Consider the following 12,811-nt stretch of genomic DNA (forward strand, 5'->3'; position numbering starts at 1 on the left):
GGAAGGAGCATAGAGAATGCAGTAAGTGGAGGAGCTGAATGGAAGATGGGGCCAGAGAAGGGATGGATATAAGAGGGCAATGAATGCAGGAGGATGGAGGGAGGAGGAGTTGGAGGAATAGTTGAAGGAGCTGAATTGGGAGGAGGAGGAGAGAGAGGAAGGGGAAGAAGAGGAGCAAAGCAGAATGGAAGAGGAGGAGGGGGAGGATGGCAGGAAGGAGCAGTGGGGGAGGAGGAAGGGGAGTTGGGGTGGATGGAGGAGTAGGTCTGGGCTTGAGGGAAATGTGGAGAGTGGAGGAGGGGGAAGGGTGGAGGCCAGGGGCTGGGCGAGGACCATGCAGCAGCTGATGGAGGAGAAGGTAGGATGGAGAAGCGATGGAAGACGACTGGAGGAAAGGAGGATGCAGGAGGATGGGGTGTGTGGATGGAGGAGGGAGACGAGCAGAACAGAGGAGTGTGGGGTGGGTGAGGTCAGAGCTTAGGCAAGTCCAGAGCCTGGCGCTTGCTCCAAGCCCTGTGCTTGTGTCCTGGATCCTAGAGGTGTCCTGTCCATCCTGCCCCACATCAGGGACACTGGCCATATGAGGACATTTGGCCTGTGGCCAGTCCTGTCAAGGGGTCACCAGCCCCACACAACCCAGCCGTGTTTCCGATGGGTTGGGCCTTCTGTGCGTGTCCAGGAACGAGTGAGTGGGTCCCTCTGTTAGAACAGGGAAAATGAGGCCCTTCTCCCTTTGCCTTGTTCACAGTGTGGACCTCGAGATGGTCTCAGCAGCACAGAGGCTTCCTGAGGTCAAATATGTCATCCTTTTCCCAAACCAACACCCTCCCCATCAGCTGGTGTGTTGTGTTGTCTGAGCTGATTCACCAGCCAGAATCAGCTGCGAGTTAAGTTGGATGGAGTAGGTGTGAGCGTCTCATCCTAGAGACCCCTGGTCCCCAATCCCTGCTCTGCCTCCCGAGTGGGGCCATTCCAGGTGGGTGCGTGGTCCTGGGAAGAGCCTAGTGGGCAGGAGCCAGGGGCCGCCCTCGGCCTGGAGCAGCCCTGGCGGTGTTTTAATCTAGGTGCAGTTTCTCAGCTGCCACATTCAGGGTCTCCTAGGGCTGAGATGGTGAGGAATCGAGCTCAGAGAGCTCTTTTTCTTAAATTCACACATCATCAAATTTAGCTGTTAAAATATAGCATTCGCCGGTTTTTAGAGTATTTACAGAGTTGTGCGATCATCACCACTGTGTCCACATCTCACCACCTCGTAACAAAGTCTCTCATCCACCAGCAGATACCCACCTCTCTCCCCTCCCCCAGCCCTGGGGACCACTGACCCAGGTTCCGTCTCTATGGAGCTGGCGATGCTGGACATTTCAGATCAGTGGAATCATACACTATGTGGTCTCCTGTGTCCTATTTCTTTCACTGAGCATCATCTCCATCCATGTTGTAGCCCAGATCAGTATTTCCTGCCCGCAGTGCAGGAGGGATCCAATCTCTCCACATCCTCGTGTTATTTGTAATAGCCATTCTGTGGGCGAGAAGTGGTGTATCCTGTGGTCTTGAGTTGCATCTCCCTGATGGCTGGTGAGGTGGGGCAGCTTCTCCTGTGTCTGTTGGCCTTGTTCTCTAAAGCTGAGTAGACTTTGGACAAAGGTCTATCCATGTCCTCTGTCCATTTTCTAATTGAGCTGCTTCTTTTTATTGTTGGTTTAGGAGTTTTTATATATTCTGCATACTAGGCACCTTATCAGATAGGTGATTCACAAATATTTTTATTCATTGTGTAGGTTGTCTTTTCACTTTCTTGATGGTGTCATTTGAAGCACAGAAGTTTTTCATTTTGATCAATTCCAGTTTATCAATTTTTTTCTGTTGCTTGTTTTTTTTTTTTTTTTTTGGTCGCACCACATGGCATTTGGGATCTTAATTCCCCAACCAGGGATGGATCTGGTGCCCCCTGCAGTGGAAGCAGAGTCCTAACCACTGGACCGCCAGGGAATTCTCCTGTTGCTCATGCTTCTGATGACTAGGCAAAATGTGATTCCCGGAAGCCACAGGAGCCCCTCTGGACTGGCAGCCGCACTCTCCTTTCCTCAGCACCTGGGGCCAGGAACAGCCAGCACTGCACTGTGGCTCAGCACTTCGTCTAGGCCTCCTGCCCCCCTTCTTGTCCCTCATCATCTCATTGTTACAAGATTTCCCAGGCGCTGAGACGGGAGTCTGGAAGTTGAAGGGTTAGGAGGTGTGGGTGTGAACCATGATCCGCCAAGCGGTATGCCACTCACCTAGGCGTCACGGTTTTCTCGCCCTCTGATCAAAGACACCCGGGAGCTGCCAACAGGGAGCCAACTGCAACTTGCTGGTTCTCTGAAGTTCTTTAGTGCACTGGAATATTTGGATTTTTTTGTCTTGCAGCATCGGACATGGAGAAGCTGGAGAGCCTGCTGGCCTTGGAACGAGAAGAAATAATGTCAAAATATGAGCAGGTGAGACCCCGGCAGGGATCCTAGACACTAAGAGCAGGTGCAGCCCAGGCAGGTGAGGCCTGGCGGGGATCACAGCCAGGTAGAACAGGTAAGGCCCTAGTGGATATCATTACCAGTTGGAGAAGGAACATCCCTCAGCGGGAATCATAGCAGCCCAGGTGAGGATCACAGACCACAGGAGCAGGTGTGTCCCAGGAGGAATCAGAGCCAAGGCTGAGCAGGGGAGGCCCATGTTGGGATCAGAGTCATCAGCAGTAAGTGAGGCCCAGGAAGGGCTCATTACCAGGTAGACCAGGAAAGGCCCAAGTGAGGATCATCACCAGTAGGAGCAGGTACAGCCCAGGTGGGAATCAGAGTCATCAGCAGAACGTGAGGCCCAGGCCAGTCCCATCGCCAGGTATGTGAAGGTACGGCCCCATGGGAACCATAGGCAGCAGGAGCAGTTATGTTCTCGGCAGGGATCAGTGCCAAGGCTGAGCAGGCAGAGCCTGGGAGGATAACCTCACCAGGAGGAGCAGGTATGGCCCGGATTGGGGACACAGCAAGTGGGACCAAGTGGCCCAGGCAGGATCCTAGCCGGGTACAAGCAGGTGTGGCCCAGGCAGCTCCCACTCGGGCAGGTGCATCTGGTGTTGAGCCCCTGGGATGCAGGGCAGGGGAGCCTTCCTGCCCCTCCTTTCCCCACACCTCTGGCCCTGGTGGTGCCCTCACTGAGGGTCCCTCTGGGTTTCAGGGACGCCATGCAGGGTCTCCAGTGGAACTAGGGGAATATGCTGACCTCTCACTGTACAAAGTCAGTGACAGGCTAGGCTTTTTGCCGTGAATGATCGGGACGCCCCTCCTTCCCATCTTGCGGTGGGTTTCCATTTGCAGAAAGACCTCTCTGGAGGTGGGACCCATTGCCCCAGCTCAGGGCCTCGACCCCTGGGGGCCACGGCGGGTCAGGGGCTGCACTGGGCTGGAGCTGAGAGGACTCGGGGAGGAGGAGGGGGCAGGGCTGGGCGCCGGTCCAGACCTGGCCTCAGCCACTCGGCCTCCACGCCCTGTCCTGGTTTCTGCCTCCCAGGTCACAGAGAGGCCATGGTCTGGCCAGCAGGCTCCATGGAGCGTGCCCGCAGCGGGAGGGGCGCCTGGCCACAGGTCTCTGAGGCTCTGGTGGGCCCAGTCAAGTGGCCACGTGGGGATGGTCCTGGAGGGCAGCGAGCAGCGTGGCCTCTCACCGAGGGATGGGCAGGGGGAGCGGACAGGAAGGACCCGGCCTCAGAAGCTCACGGGAAGGTGACGGAGGCAGGCGGAGTTGGCAGCGGAACACGACCTGACCCCTCGGTCTGCGAGGAGACTCGGGGGAGAAGGCCAGGCCCGGCCACGGTGCGGGGAGAGAGATGGGGACGTGCGTGCCCCTGGACAGAGCAGGCCTGGGGCGGGCTGCGGGTGCTGGGCTCCAGGAGGTCGGCGTCCTCTCTGCAGGAGGGCGGCCTGAAACAGGGCGAGGCCCTGGGCAGCAACTCACCCGAGACACCTGAGCCAGGGCCTCCACTCTCTGGCAGGGCAGGGGTCGGGAGGGCACAGAGCAGAGAGGGTGACCAGCATCGGCAGGAGGAGGGGCACCTCCTGGGTCTGCGGTGGGGACACAGCCCACCCCCGAGCCAGCACCCTCCTGGGGTCAGCCCTCCCCTCTGGAGTTTCCTGGGCTGAGACCTGGGGGTTGATGGGGGCAGGGGTGGCCTTCCGGGCACCCGGCCCGGTGCAGGTCCTCACACTCTGCTTCTCCTGCTTTCCAGTCAGGAGGCGCTGCCTAGCCTCAGCACCCAGGGCCTCCGCACCCACTCGGCGAGGGTAAGAGCCCATCCTTGCTGCACTGGCAGGGGGTGGGAGGAGGTCAAGGGCGCTGCTGCGGTCCCCTGACGCCCCTGGACTCACGGCCATCGAGGTGTCCTCGGGCTGGGAGGGGTCTGCGTCTTTTCTGGCCCCTTTGAGTTCATGCCCATCGGGGCCATCGTGGGATGCTGGAAGCTGGGCCAACACCACTATTTCCCGTTGTCCAGCAAAAAGCCCAGGAGATCAGGCGAGCCGACAAGTGGGTGAAGATGCTGAGGAACTGGAGCAAATACCAGGGCAGCGAGAAGGTAGAAAGCTGAGCATCCTGACCCTGAAGGGCGCTGGGCTGGGTGCCCTACAAGGCCTGCAGAGTACCCGATGCCAGAGGTGCAGCCGCCCAGCCCGGGACCCCACAGGGAGGGAGCGGCCAGGGCCACAGTCCACTCTTACTTTTGGGAGACCAGGCCCAGGTGTAGGCAGACCCAGCCCTTCCCGAGCATCTTCCAGATGCCTCTCGCTCAGTCTCCTTCTCAGAGTCCCCTGCACCCGTCTCAGGGCTGGCTTCTGTCCCGTAGGTGCGCCGGCGGCTCCACAAAGGGATCCCCCCACAGGTGCGAGGTCAGGTGTGGCCTATCCTGTTGGAAATGGAGAAAGTGAAGGCAGAGAACAAAGGGCAATACAAGGTACAACCCGTCTACCTGCACGGGAGGCAGCACTGACAGGCCAGGCCATCAGGAGCTTGGGGGGACTGCACTTCGGGTATCCCTTGCCCATCTGCAGTGCTTTCCTGGTGCCTCCCAGGCTTGTAGCCCCTGGGCCCACCTCCTGGAAAGGCCCCTAAACCCCCGTGCTGCCCACCCCGCTTGGCCCAGTGCAGACACTGGGTCCAGAGATGGACAGATGACACCTGGAATCAAAATAAGCCCTCACAGACAGCTGAGAGGTGGGGGCAGAGTCCCAGAGCAAAGGACAGAAACCAGCGGGCAAGGAGCCCCGCAGAAACCATGAAAAGAGGAGACAGCCAAACCAGATGAACAACAGGCCTGTGTTGAATAGAAAGGGACAGAAGCAGGTCATTTCCCATTGCCCCAGAGAGGTCTCTGCACCTGGCCTGTTCCCACCGCTCAGCAACCCCCTCCACCGAGGGTACCCCCAGGTCACAACACCCAGGGAGGGTACCCTGTGTGCCCAGACCTAGTAGGAGCGGCAGGGGAAATGCATCAGGAGCGGGTGTGACAGTGGTCACGCTTCTACAAGCAGCCCGAGGACGGGTAACCTGAGAGGCTAAGAATGCGGTGAACACCCACTGTTAATTGTGGGACCACAGCCAGCATCACGCTCAGTCCCGAAGCTCTCAAAGGGCCCCCACGCATCAGGCAGATACACACAGAGATCAAGATAACACGTGGAGGTAAAGAAGTTCCTCTGTATGAACAAAAAAAGCTCTGAAACTGGAAACGTGCATGACTGTTAGGCCTACTGGGAGCCCCAGCGATACTTTTTTCCTTCTTAACCAGGGGTCCCAGAGGTGGGTGTCAGAGCCTTAGGGCTCCGCACTCCTCCTGGGCTGTTTTAGCCTCAGGGTGATGGGATCCCGAGCCCCCATCTCCCAGGGCTCTGAGTCAGGCTGGCGCCAGATTCAGTCTCTGGAAACAAGGAGCGGGTGACTATCACAGGGGAAGGCGGAGAGCCACCGCCCCTCCTCACCCTGCCCCGCCTGTTCGCGGTGGGACCCTGGCGGGTGTCAGGGAACAGAGGCCCAGCCGTCCTCCCCGCCTCCCCCACGCATCTGGGAGCAGCCTCCTGGGGGCAAGGCCAGGGCTCTGCAGGCCAGGTCATCATCGTGGTAGGACTGGTGCCGGGGGTGGTGCAGGGGCCTGGACGGTGCCTTCTTAACGGGAGGGTGTCTGGGCCTTGGAGGTTGTCGTCACTGGTGACCCGCCCTGGCTTCAGAAACAAACAAAATGAGCTCTCCCTGGTTGCACAGTGCCCTCTCTGTGGCTGCAGTTGTGGCCAGTGGTCCAGGTTCTGCCTGATGCTGGCCCTGCCCCCTTGCCCCGCCCACAGAGGATGAAGGAGCCGGCCAGGCTGTACTCCAGGGATATACATCAAATAGATCTGGACATTCATTGCACCTTCAGAGACCACATCATGTTCCGGGAGCGCTATGGCATCAAGTGGGTCCCCACGGCCCAGGGCGGAGGCCGTGGGCCTGGGTCTGGAGCCAGGGTGGCGGGTGCCCGACCACCGGCCTGGCCTCACCTGCTGAGCCTCAAGGGGGCTCGAGTGGGCATGTGAGGATCCAGGGCAGAGGTGTGGGGCACACGATGGGGGGGCGGGGAGACTGGGGGCTGAGAGGAGACTGAGGGCCGAGCAGAGAGCAGGGGCCGGGTCAGACTGGCTCAACAGGCCCCAGAGGGCCGCCAGGGAGGGGAGGGGGCACCAGGCAGGAGAGACCCGGCTGGACCCGAGCTCAGAAGGACTGAATGCGGGTCGGAGGGGTCAAAAAGACACCCCATCTTGATGTTTTTAGTTATATATTTCTGCTCTTTCAGACAATTTCCATCATTTATAAAAATAAAGTGAGACGAACCCCCATATTCCATCACCGAGGTCCAACACTAGCGACCCAGTCCCGTCCAGTCTCCTGTGTTCACCACACACTTGACCGGCACAAATGTTTTACAAGGAACCCAAGACGTCTGGCCTCACCCCGTCCCTAGGCTCTCAGTATGCATTGTAAAAACGGATTCATGGGAGTTCCCTGGCCGTCCAGTGGTTAGGACTCACATCTCTCACTGCCAAGGCCCCGGGGTTCAATCCCCAGTCTGGGAACTAAGATCCCGCAAGCTGTCTGGTGTGGCAAAAAAACATAAACAAATAACAGCAAAAGGCAGGATTTCTTTTCTTACATGTGACCTCCACCCCAATGCTACACCTGAAACATTTACTGTAATCCCCTCATACACAGCCAGGGCTCGGGTCTCCCAGCGTCTTACTGCTCTCTGAACAACCTGGTCCAATGAGGGTAAGTGGGGTGAAGACCCTGACTGCCCAGGGAGACCGTGTGGGTGGGCAGGAGAGCGGGTTCTGCCTCAACAGATTCGGGGCGCACGTGACTATACAGCAGATCAAGATTGCTCTGGACCAAGAGATGCTCTTCAGAGCCCCAGAGAGAAGAGGGGTCTGGCCAAGGCAGTGCTGGGAGCAGCAAGGCAGGCGTGGGCTGTGCTACCCGAGTGGTCTCCCCGGACCCCTCACGCTCCGCTCACAATGAGATGTCTCTACGGGGGGGGCTCATCGGGCCCCCCGAAGCAGTGTGACCCCATGACTGCCTTGGCCCAGAGAGTGAGTCTGTGTCTCTGCTGATCTCCAAGGCTGGGCCCAGGACGAGTCAGCTGCCGCTGGACCTCGGAACATCCATCACCCCACGGCCACCAGGCCGCAGGCTTCACAGAGAGAGGAGCCCAAGGCATGAGGACGAGCCTGGGGGACCCCGCCATCGCCACAACCCCCGCCCATCTGCAGACCTGGGGACAAAATCTGGGAGGCTTCCAGTAATGGGCCAGATGGGAAATATTATAGACTTCAGGCCCAGCCACTACTGGCCGAGAATGCAGCCTACTGGATACACCAACGAGTGCATGTGGCCGTGTCCCAACTTGTGACTCCATCTTAAACCTCTGGCTTGTTTGCAGGGTGGGGGGACTCTCTTGTGACATTACGAAACCAGACAGACAGGACGGGGTGAGGCCATGGACACCGGGGAAGAGGCCAGTGAGGTGAGACAGAGGACACCTATGAGAGAAAGAAGTGACAAGTACAACTGTGTCTAAATGTAAAACTGTCATTCCGCAAAAGACACGATTAAGAGAATGAAAAAGAAAGCTACAGAGTGGGAGACAAGATTTGCCAATCGTATATCTCATGAAAGACTTGTGCAGAATAAGAACCAAATTGCCGGCAAGGACTTGGAGCAACAGGAACTCTCGTTCAGCACTGGTGGGGATGCATATGGTGCAGCCACTGTGGGAGACAGCTTGGCGGTTTCTTACAAAACTGCACAAACTCTCACCATGTGCTCAGCAATCACGCTGCTTCAGATTTACCCAAAGGACTTGAAAACATACATCCACATAAAACCTGCATGCCATCTTCACTGCTTTGCTCATGATCATTAACAACTGGAAGCAACCACGACGATCTCCAAAGAGGGAGTGGAAAAACCGTGGAATTCCATGAAACAGACTACGATTCAGGGACACAATGGAACAAGCTGATTCACTCAAAGCATGGGTGAGTCTTAGACTTGTTTTGCTAAGTGAAAGAATCCAGACCCATGTATAATTCCATTCATAGGACGTTCTGGAAAAGGCACAGCCCCAGGAGGATAAGGAGCAGTGGCTGCCGGGGCTGAGAGGCTGGGGGCTGACACTGGAGCGCAGATGCGGTGGCCCCACCCTTGTGTGAAACCCACGGGTCGTGCATCCCAGAAACTGAGATGTTCTGTGTGCAAACTGAAAATAGAAAGAAAGTCAAAGCTCGTCACACGGTATACCTGAGATCTATGCGTTTCCTTGCATGTATGCTTTACTCCTGAAAAATGTTTCACATTGAGGTGCCTGTGAAGTTCACTGTTTTTTTGCCTTATTTCTTAAACACAGCTGTTTTGTCATGAGGGTTTGTCAGACAATATGAAACTAAGAGCATCAGCATGAAACAAGCACTCCTGTGTCCCCTTCCCCAGGCAGCAAGCCCTGTTCCACGTGCTGGCAGCCTACTCCGTGTATGTCACCGTGAGTATCCCCGCACCCAGGCCCTGCCCCTTCCAGGAGATCTTCACGATGGTCAGGATGCAGGCGCACGGGGTCACAGGGATGATGTAGGGGGCTCCCCAATCTTAGACTGAGACAGAAAGGCTGGGGTGCAGACTCCACTTTTCAGGACAGAAACAGCACCTAACTCCTGGGTTGAGCGAGACCCGCACTTGACGGGGCTGCAAGGTGCTCGCCGCAGCGGAAAGGTTTGGTAACAATTAGCTCGAGGCCTAATAAGCATCGCTGTGGTCATGAAACTTGAGTTTTGATCCTGAAGATGCCATATTATTAACCGGAAACTTAGCAGGGATGGACGTTCCCAGTAACCCAGATGCCTGTGGGGCCCCAAGGGAGGGAGCCCCCACCCCATCTGCTCTTTCCAGAACATTCCCTTGAGGAACATCAGCTGAGAAGACCCCACAGGCTGCCCACAGTGGAATCTTGGGCCAGCCCCATGGCCATGTGCCCTCCAGGCCGGCACGGGCCACAGTCAGGGTCCCAGCCTGCCCTCATGGCAGGACCTCCACGCCGTGCTGGGCCCCATCGCCCTTCACACCTTGGCTGAGAAAGAGGACCTCAGGATGGCACCCAGAGCCTCAGGCACGGGGCTGCCGTGGTGCTGGCGCCTGAGCTGCTATAGGGGTTCTCCCGGCCCGGAGGGCATCTCGGGTGGCCCCTCCAGAGCAGTGTGAGCTTGGCCAGGAGAGAGCCCATCAGGAGCTGAGGTGGTAGAGTGGGGAGGGGGCAGAGGAGGCCTCCGGGTGGGTCCTCCATGCACGTCTGGGTCTTGCAGGAGGTGGGCTACTGCCAGGGCATGAGCCAGGTTGTGGCCGTCCTTCTGATGTTTCTGAGTGAGGAGGATGCCTTCTGGGCACTGGTCTGGCTGACGACTGACGAGAAGCACGTCATGCATGGTATGTGCCTGCCATGGACCGCTGGGTGTGCCTCAGGGCCAGGGGTCTCCATGCAGAGTTCCCCTGGCAGTGGGGCTGGTGGTACCCCGGCCCAGTCCATCTCCCCATCAGCGAAGGGCACGGGCTCCCCACACTGCCCTGTGGGTCCTGGAGCCACGGCCGTCGGTCCCGGCCTCGTCCAGACAACTCTCCCTTCCCTGCTGGTCCTTCTGCCTCATGCCCGGACCCCCTTCCCTCCAGCACCCTCCGATCCCACAGTTCAGATGAAGCCCCGGCAGGTGCACCAGCTCCTGTGCCCCCAGCCTGGCTGCCCAGCCCAGGAGACGGCCAAGCACAGCCCAGTCACACCCCCCGTGAGCTGCACTCCCTGCCCCTCGGTACCGGAGCCCCCTCCCCACTGCGGCCACTGTGGACACGGGGTGTGCTGGGACCGGACGCCAGCCCACCCCTCAGCCCAGGGCCCCATCCAAGCTGGGCCTTTGGGAGCGGGGCCCCTGCCCTGACCACCCTGGCCGCACAGGCTGTCCTGCTCGGGAAGAGCACATGCAGCCAGGGCTCCGGAGGGCCCCACACGCTGGGGTGCCCACCAGGGGCACCTGCAGTACTCGACCCCCCCCCCGGGCACGGCTCTGACTGGTGGGGGTCCTGGAGCTCCTCAGGCTTCTTCATCCCGGGGTTCCTGAAACTGCTGAGATTCCAGGCCCATCACGAGCACGTTCGCGGCAGCGCCCTCCCCCAGCTGAAGTGACACCTGGTCAGGAGTATGTCCTCCCTCCACCACAGAGGCGCTGTCCACGGCCACTGCAGGGGCCTGGCCCTCCCACAGGCTTCATTCTCCTTCTCCTGGGGGCCAGGGGCGAGCTCGGGCTGAGCAGGCCCATGGGTGGCACGTCCCCCCGGCCCCTGGGAGGGGCAGCTGCACAGGGCCCTGAAATAGGGAGGATGCCAGCCAAGCAGGCGGGCCCTGAGCCCCCGTGCCCTCCGTGAGGACGAGGAGCAGATGTCCGCGGGGATTTACACCACCAAGTGGTTCCTTCAGTGCTTCATCGGCCAGGTAAGGCTGCCCAGGGAGGCCGGGTCCCCGAGGTACCCCCTGCTACCCCGACTCCTGATGCCTGGGGAGGGCCCAGCCCCACCCCTGGCCATGCCAGACCCCTCCTGAGTGGCGTTCAAGGGGGAGCCCAGAGGCCTTCTGGTGGGTGCAGGCATCTCAACGTCCTGGGTCCCAGCCGTTTCTGCCGTGGTTCCATCAGGAAGGCTGGGTCACCCCAGGTTGGCGCCAGCCAGTGTCGTGCTCTGCTGCAGTGCCCCCACCAAGCATGGGACAGGCTCTGTTGCCCCCCACCCAGGTTAGCCGTGGTGCTGACCCGGCCCTTAGGACCCTGAGTGGCCTGGCTGGAGCACCTTTGTGCAGGAGCCATGACCCCACCGGGATGAGCCCACCCAGATGAGGAGCGGCAACACCTTGTCTGATGCAGCCCAGGGAGACTGCAGGGACCAGAGGCAGATGCGGGGTTCTCACCCTGTGCTGGGACCCCGCTGCACCCTGCTCAAGCTGCCCCTCCTGTCCCACAGAACCCCTTTTCACTCACCCTGAAGCTCTGGGACACCTACATCCTGGAGGGTGAGTGTGTGCTCACGGCCATGGCGTACACGGTCCTCAAGGTGCACAAAAGTAAGTGGGCCCGAGCGTGGAGAGCGCAGGCCACAGAGGATGGAGGGCCGGCCAGCATGCAAGTTGGGCAGGGTGCCCTCTGGAGAGCGCCCTTTGCCGTGACCCTGCCCATGGCTGTCCCGGCACAGCAGACCCCCAGGTGCGGTGCGCAGAGGAGCACAGCCGCCGCCCACGGGAGGCACCCCAGGGTGGGGGGCTGGGCTTGCCGGTGGGGCCTCTGCTGGCCTGACCACATCCCCACCCTTAGAACACCTCCGGAAGCTGCCCCTGGAAGGCCTGCGGGAATTCCTGCAGGACACGCTGTCCCGGGCATGGGCCCTGGAGGACGACGCGGTGCTCAGGCAGCTGCAGGCCTCGATGGCTGAGCTGCGCAGGATGCAGTGTGACCTGCCGCCACCGGGTGGGCTCAGCTGCAGTCTCCTCCCGAGTCACCCTCTGGGGCACTGAGCAGCGGGGCGAGCCCTAGGCCTTCTTCCTCACCCCCATCCATCTGCTCTTCTGCTCTAAGACTCAGCCGACCAGGGCAGGGCTGGGCATCAGGCAGCCACCACAGATGCCAGAGGCCAGCAGCCAAGAGGGCTGTTCTCAGTGTTCGGCTGGGGCGGCCACATAGGACCACACGGGCCCACCCTGCGCAGGCTGAAGGGCCTGGTAGAAAACCTGACCTGGTCTGTTCATTTCCAGGAAGACCTAAGGAGTTCCCCACGAGGCCCCTGGGCCTGGAGAGACCAGCCCCGGCCCCCAGGCCTCTCGCTACCCCTCCCAGCACCAAGAGGCTCCCTGGCCCACCTGCCCAGCACAAGCCGCCCGGACCCTCGCCCAGCCCGGCCATCACGAAGGCCACAGAGCAGCAGCATGAGGGGGCCACAGCCGCAGGCCTCCCTCTGGGGGCCCCGGAGGCTCCACGTCTGGCCTGCCTGCCCACAGCCCAGGACAGCCCTCAGGATTGGCTGTGGCCACGGCGATGGAACTCCCTCCCAAACCTTCCAGTGAACCATGAGGCCACAGGCACGTGGCCCCAGGACAACAACTCTGAGCTGGAAGGCTGGGTCCCTTCCCCTGCAGCACCTGGCCAGGCCACCCCCAGGGCCGCACGATAGGCCTGGCCCT

General features: G+C 59.9%; 1 protein-coding gene across 2 annotated transcripts; it reads left to right on the forward strand.

The window, feature by feature from the left end:
* The first annotated feature begins 256 nt into the window (after positions 1 to 256).
* On the forward strand, positions 257 to 10,772 carry LOC309622042 (uncharacterized protein). Of its 2 annotated transcripts, none has more exons than XM_082409243.1 (4): positions 257 to 2,477; positions 6,851 to 8,847; positions 9,043 to 9,091; positions 9,906 to 10,772. In XM_082409243.1, exons 2-4 carry the CDS (start codon positions 8,741 to 8,743, stop codon positions 10,527 to 10,529), a joined length of 780 nt encoding a protein of 259 aa, XP_082265369.1. In that variant the 5' UTR covers positions 257 to 2,477; positions 6,851 to 8,740; the 3' UTR covers positions 10,530 to 10,772. The 2 variants fall into 2 exon arrangements, with proteins under 2 accessions (XP_082265369.1, XP_082265370.1); XM_082409244.1 differs by having other exon boundaries at positions 2,454 to 2,477; positions 7,673 to 8,847.
* Positions 10,773 to 12,811: the final 2,039 nt, after the last annotated feature.

Source organism: Balaenoptera borealis (assembly GCF_965194805.1).
Source record: "Balaenoptera borealis genome assembly, contig: HAP1_SCAFFOLD_1432, whole genome shotgun sequence".
Classification (NCBI taxonomy): domain Eukaryota; kingdom Metazoa; phylum Chordata; class Mammalia; order Artiodactyla; family Balaenopteridae; genus Balaenoptera; species Balaenoptera borealis.

Excerpts from the sequence above, each read along its gene's own strand:
- LOC309622042 (XM_082409243.1), top strand. The coding sequence starts at position 8,741 with ATGCGGTGGCCCCACCCTTGTGTGAAACCCACGGGTCGTGCATCCCAG. Across the intron at positions 8,848-9,042 it reads AAGTCAAAGCTCGTCACACG|GCAGCAAGCCCTGTTCCACG; the intron begins GTATACCTGAGA and ends CCCCTTCCCCAG. Across the intron at positions 9,092-9,905 it reads CCTACTCCGTGTATGTCACC|GAGGTGGGCTACTGCCAGGG; the intron begins GTGAGTATCCCC and ends TGGGTCTTGCAG.